Genomic DNA, 7,086 nt, shown 5'->3' on the forward strand with positions numbered 1-7,086 from the left:
CTAAACTGTTCACTGTTAAAGCTCATGTGTCTGTGAGAGACTGATAGACATTTTAATGCTTATAAGTCACATTTACTCTTCCCAGAAAGCATCTGACTTTTTCCAGCAAGCATTTTACTACTAGTGTTATTAGTTGAAAAAAAAAGAAAAAGAACACTTGCACTTTTCAAAAGAAAGAAGTTTTAGCTCAGAAGAGCAGCTCCAGGTCTCTGGTCCTTTTTTTTTGATGGGGGGGTGAGGGGGGAAGTGATCAACATCTTAAGTATTAGGATCTTTTATATTGCTCTGTGTAAAGCTATAAAAATTTATAAAGAATGTGTAAAAAGCATGATAATCCTAACAAAAAAACTGTCAAAAATATAGAATCAAAGAATCACAAAGGTTGAAAAGATCTCCAAGATTATCCAGTCCAACTGTCTATCTATCACCAATATTTCCCAGTAAACCTTGTTCCATTGGTACAACATGTAAATGTTGCTTGAACATCTTCAGGGATGGTGACTCCATCATCTCCCTAGGCAGCCCAATCTAGTGCCTGACTGCTTCTTTGATGAAGAAACTCTTCCTAATGTCAAGCCTCAATCTCCCTGGACCAACTTGAGGCCATTCCCTCTCATCCTATCACCAGTTATATGGGAGAAAAGGCTGATCCCCCCACCCCTCACCAGAACCTCCCTTCAGATATCTATATAGAGTGCTAAGGTCTCTCCCAAGCCTCCTCTTCCCCAGACAGAACAATCATAGAATCATAGAATCACTCAGGCTGGAAAAGTCCTTAAAGAGGTCTAGCCACAACCCAGCCAATTTACACTAACTAAAAATCTGCTAAACCGCCGCTCTGGGCAGCCTATTCCAGTGTTTAACTACCCTTATTGTAAAGAAGTCTTTCTTGACATCCAACCTAAATTTACCCTGGTGCAGCTTGAGGCTGTTTCCCCTCATCCTGCCACCTGTCACCAGTGGGAAGAGACCAACCCCACTCTCACTGTAAGCACCAATCGGAGCTCCCTCAGCCACTTCTCTTAAGACTTGTGCTCCAGTCAGCTTTGTTGCCCTTCTCTGGGCATGCTCCAGGTTATGATACAAGCCAGGATGCCATTGGCTTTCTTGGCCACCTGGACACAATGCTAACTCATGTTTAGCTGAGCATGCCAAAATTCTGAGCCAAAGTGCAAATCAGGATATTTCAAAGCACAGAGTATTAAAAGGTTATATAAAAATTTAATTTTACCATAGAGATTAAAATTTGTATGTTTAGTAATTTTTACCTCATAAAGTGTATTATACGTTGTAACGGTCACTGTGTTCGTATGCAGCATCAACCTTTCTCCAAGAAGAGTGAAAAGACTGTGAGTATGCATGATTTCAACCTTTCGTCTGGAAGAGAAAATAAAAATGTGCCAGCTATGTCTAAGATATTAAAGTAAATGCAAAAGCACGAAAGCTAAATATTTTCATGTTGTACTGAAGAGTTATATAGCCAGTAATTCCGTAAATATCATGAATCAAACATAATTTCTTTCCTAATATGAATGCCATTGCAGTAATATACAAATGCTATTGCAGTAATACACAAAGGTTCTCAGCAAGCAATTGCGTATTTAGATGTGCTTTTGTGTTAAAAAAAAATGGCACAGAATTCTCATACACCATAATCGTAAAAAAGTATGAAATTCCAAGTGTTTGAGGTGAATTTTACTGTCAAGACCAAGAAAAAATGCCATCTTAAAAAGCTGAAAAGAAAGCAGCTCACATCAGTGAATTCCATCTGTCCCTAAAAACTAGTACTGCTTAATGAGATTCTATCACAAATAGAATACTTACTGCATATTTCATCACTGTATTTATCTACTACTTTAAGAAATACGAAATAAAAATAATTATCCAGATTAATTAGTAATACATGTAAAAGCATTTTAAGAATATAAAACAAAATGAAGTGAAATTTCTCCATTGTTCATTCAAAAGCTAACAAAATCCCTTTTCCTGATTATTGACCACAATATCATAGGCTTAAATTACACTGACTTGTTCTAGAACTTTTGAAAGGAATACTATAATAATACTATAATTTTGAAATATCCATAAAAGAAAGCGGCACCATATTATAACAGTGCGTACTTTTCTGTGCACTAAAGGGAGAGTTATCACAGAATCATTTGACTTGGAAGGGACCTTTAAGGGTCATCAAGTCCAACTGCCTTGCAATGAACAATGCAATGAACAAGGAAACTTACAAGTAGATCAAGTTGTAAGAAAAACTACACATATTCAATCTTGTGAGGTACAAGGTAGAGTATGGAAGACATTTCAGAACAGGTATATCTAATCAATTTAGAAAACACAATAAACAGCATACACAATAAACAGCATATATAGCACAGGCTAATACGTTATGTATCAATGTTTTGCTGTATTTGAGATTACATATATTTTCAAATAGAATATTATAAATGTAAAATGCAAGCAAATTACTATAACTTTTTCCAGTGATGGAGTAGGAAAAGTTCAGGGAGGCAGAGAAAGAGAAGAACAGGATTTTTCCTCCATCAAAGGTTAGGCAAAGTAAGCTATCATCATAGATCACAAAGAAAAATCAAGTAATTTAACTAATCTCCCAGCACACACTAGTCACTCCTCCAGGTAATCAATTCTTTCCACTCTACAGCTTAATCTGCACAGCATATCTATGAATGGTAATTGTTTTTTCATCTACACATTGGTTATTAACATTGTATTGTTGCAGGTTTCATGAATTAAAACATCTCTTTATGCAATTATTCTTTGGCATATTAAAACAGAATTGCTACAGAATGCCCGTTTCCTGTAATATGAAACAGATTTATAAGTAGTTTATAATTTTATGTAGTTTACATTTTTATAATTTCTTAGAATTTCCTGTATTTGACCACAGTTTTATAGAACCATACATATGAAGATGTGCGTGTGTGCACAAATAGGCACATCTCACAGGCATTAGCTGTGAGTTTTGAAAATGAGGGGGATTTTTACATACTGAAGTCAACCATAAAGTGAACATTTACCAATAACCCAGAGATTATGTTGTTTGTTTTTTTTTGTCCTAAATGAAAGTAACAGAATATTCAAAAGATACCTTGGAAGATGCAGAAAATACAAATAGATTTCAATGAAAAATAAATTAGTTAACTTAAACTCTAGTTTGCTAGATATGTTATAAATGAATTAAACAAATGTACTTATATGGAAAAAGGCCTCAAATCAAATCTTCATCTGATGTACTTTACTTAATCCACCTCCAATGAATTTGAATGATTTTCAGAAAGTAATGTTAAAAAGTCCTTTGAGATTCTTGAGTGGTCTATGAATTTGCTTTATCAATTCCCAGAACACTACTTGACTTGCTCAATCCCAAAAGAAAATCCCATTTGTGAGTGTGTTCTCAGTTAACCATCTGTCAATTATGGTGTCATACTTTATTGATCTTGCTGAGACGAGTGTTTCTAGCAATACCGAGCTCTGGCTGCCCTCAAAACTTCTTTTCCTTCTATAGTTTTACATGATGAAGTCTAGTGTGAAGAGGACGGCTAATTTCCATCATACAGTATAAAATATTTTAATACAGTGGAGAAAGTGAGCAGCCCCAGATTACACAGTACTGTCTACTTTTTAATTCTTTCTTAACACCAAGTGAGGAAAAATGAGACTAAGTACACCTATTTTGTGACACTGGCTCATTTTAAATGTGACTATTTTTCCTTCCTTTGGTGCAGATGCGTGTTCTTATGTGTTTTTTTTAATTGATCATTTACTTATTTTGTTTAATTTCTTTTCTGAACATTTCTCACTGGAATAACATATTCTATTTCATCTTTCCCATCAGTATGAAGCTACTTTTAAAAGTACTGTCCTGACACATTTATTGCAATCACACAGAAAATCTCAGTAGCAAATTTTTGATGACAGTCACATTTCCTATTACCCTTAAATGAACATATAATTTTTAAAAATGTATTTTTAGAAAATAATTTTTAAAAATTTTAAGGTTTAATTTTCAGTATATCATACATTTGGCATATAGTCACTCTAACATTTCAGATGTCATTACAAGAATAAGTTAACTACAAGACTTGTTTTTTTTCCAAATGTATAAACACATCAACCGCACATTATTAAATAAAAAACACATCAATTTTATTTCTAAAGACTACCAAATTAAGGTAATTATGACAAAAGGACACAAACTGTGAACTTACATACAATTCTACAATAATTTTAAGATTACACTTACTTATGACCCAAGTGTTTGAGAAAATATCCAAGGACTTTCAAAGCCTGCACCCATATACTCTCACTTTTGGAAGCCAGTAGTTTATAAATTACTCTAAAAAAGGAAAACAAAGTCAATACTTTGAACACCTCACCTACAACTCTTCACTGAACAGTGATATTTTATACTGAGGTTATGAAATAATAATAAACCCAACCATTTACACAGAATAAAAGGATATACTGAAAACAACAAGCGCAACATAAGAATTAGATCATAAATTCTTTGGGTCAGAGCCAAGGTGTACTGTCATTCAGTTCAGTGCTTTATAACAGAAAGCAAAATCTAATGTTTCTATAGCAGAAAAATAAAATGGCTCAAGACAAAAGGAAAGAAACTGGAATACGGTCATATCTTGGAGTGTCTTCTAGTACCTGGATGGTACAGAAAACAAAAAGTAACTTGTTTGCTTGTTCTGCTATTTTCGCTATAGAAAAATAAACAGAAAAAAAGTGTCCTAACTGTGAGTACAGTGAGTATTCCTGGTAGCTTTGTTTCAGTTTGCACTACAATTTCAAATAATTTTAAACACAAGTAGTTGCATGAAGTTTTATATATTTTATAGAAAACACAGTTGAATTTACCAGTAACAACCACTTTCTTTTTACAAGTCTTTTTTTGTTTTCCAAAGTACTTTCAGAACATCACAAAATAAAAATCCGTAATAAACATTAAATTATTAACAATAAACACTGAAAAAAAATGCATTACCAAAATAGGTATTAAAAAAACACCACTGGAAATACTGCTTCTCTGGTATTTTTCAGTTACCGAGTCTATGAACAATCACATAAACAAATAAATTCCACAGATACTTTTTAATATTATTTCAGAGAAAATTTAAGAGATTTAAGGGATGATCTCTCTCATCTTCCTCTTCTTTGCCCCAGATTATGAAGAGCATTCAAAGATATAGTATTCAAAATAATTCTGAGATAGACACATGGCTTTTTGATGCTTCATGTTAATTACATATTCTATTTCAGATTTAGAAGCAAGTACAGCAGTTCATTTACCTTCAAATATGATAGTGATAACCTCAAGAGGAAAACTTCTGCCTCAGAGATATCAAAACAGTCTATTTTTGAAGTTACAGCTGAAATAACTAAAATTCTTGAAAGATCATCATGTGTGATATTGGGAAAAAAATGTAATCTGGGGAGTGATGATACTGGAACTGCTTTTAAAATATTTCCTCACTTCACTGTCTTACCGTATCCCATTTCTCTGATCAAAGGCAGGTATCATGGATGCTGGATGTTCAGACATTAGTGCCACCAGCAGCTGCAGCACATCATGAATATTTTCATCCTGTACGACAAGCACCAATGTTATTCTACAAACTAACCTCAACAGCAGGCTTCTCATAGAGATTGTACAATTGATTACAGTGAAGGATAGTTAATTACAGAAATGTACCTCGTGCATTGTTAGCAAGTAATTTAATATGCTCTGCAGTTCATCTTCTTTCACACCTCGATCCTGAAAAAATGAGATGGGATATATATATATATTTTTTTTTTCAGAGAAAATTCATTCTTTAATGCTTGGATTAAGAAAAACTTCGACTGAGTAAAATAATCCTATAAAATTACTATTTAAATTCAAAGAGCTATTCTATTTTGTTCCCATTCTTTTCCTTATCACATTGGCAGTACAAAATAGCCTGAAGTAAAGCTTTCCATTCTTGCTAGAAACAACTTTTAAAGTGTAGGCCCTCAGATGATATCATCCACTGTTATCACTCCTCCAAGCCCTGACACACAACCAGAAAAAACTGTAAGAATAAGGTAGGGCAAAAAAAAAATGTTTTCCAGACAAGTCTCAAATGGCAGGTTATAACTCAAAGACCATCTGCAACAGAGAGAAAGAGCAAGAAAGAGCCCTGAACCTTTCATGCAACGGTAGGACCTAAAAACCAATAAAGCAGTAACTAACACAACAACTTCCACAAACTTTTCCTTTGATCTTTGTAGTATCAATGATGTAAAATGAACAGCTGTCTAGTATTACATATCACTTCTGGATGTACTTTTAATAAAATATATATATTATAGTTTGGTGAGGTTAAGAAATATTCTATGGATTTGCTATCCTTATCTTTATTGTTAATATGAGCATCAAACTTAAAATTAACCAAAAACAGATATAATACCTGATAGGTAGCACATATTTACTACTCTGGAAGAGCTTATTACTAAATAGAAAGAACCTGTAGAACAGCCTCAAAGATATCCATCTGGAATAACCTATTTTACCTTCAATATGAGTTGTTTCAGAAACAGAAGCATGAATGCTCTTAGTGATATGATTTCTTTCTGTGAGGGTCGAGGACCATCTGGAAGAAGCAAAATATACCGCATTTAAATATAAGCTGATTTCTTTAATAACTGCAGTTTCTTCCGAAAATTACAGTTCCTACTGTAATTTAAGAGCACATATTTGCAAATGATATCATTTAAAACTTTACAGAATTACATTTTACATCACAATAAAACTTGAGCAATGTTTCATCTTAAAAAAAAAAAAAAAAAAGAAATCCATATATGTATATATAGGTGCATATAATAATATTAAAGACATAAGAACATGAAGAGCAATAACCAGATTGTGACTCACACAACTAAATTAAGGCATACACACTATAGATTTTGTTCTATGAGCTGGAAACTGCAAATTCTAATATAGGCAAAAACTCTATTTAGAAAACCTACTCAACTGACCCAATGTCATGATAAAAATGCCCAGTGCAGGATTAAAAAAAAAAAAATCAAAGC

At 33.2% G+C, this 7,086-nt stretch overlaps 1 protein-coding gene across 16 annotated transcripts in view; it reads right to left on the reverse strand.

Annotated features, from left to right (window-relative positions):
• Window positions 1-7,086, reverse strand: part of NBEA (neurobeachin) — a 460,919-nt gene that overhangs the window by 325,896 nt on the left and 127,937 nt on the right. For all 16 annotated transcript variants that reach the window (XM_015851986.2, XM_015851985.2, XM_032442135.1 and 13 more), the window contains exons 14-18: window positions 6,568-6,647; window positions 5,729-5,791; window positions 5,523-5,620; window positions 4,271-4,363; window positions 1,269-1,377 (exon numbers count right to left, since the gene is read on the reverse strand). In XM_015851986.2, coding sequence (XP_015707472.1) covers window positions 1,269-1,377; window positions 4,271-4,363; window positions 5,523-5,620; window positions 5,729-5,791; window positions 6,568-6,647 — 443 coding nt within the window. The remainder of the gene's footprint in view (window positions 1-1,268; window positions 1,378-4,270; window positions 4,364-5,522; window positions 5,621-5,728; window positions 5,792-6,567; window positions 6,648-7,086) is intronic.

The sequence above is a fragment of the Coturnix japonica genome, chromosome 1, assembly GCF_001577835.2.
Source record: "Coturnix japonica isolate 7356 chromosome 1, Coturnix japonica 2.1, whole genome shotgun sequence".
NCBI lineage: Eukaryota > Metazoa > Chordata > Aves > Galliformes > Phasianidae > Coturnix > Coturnix japonica.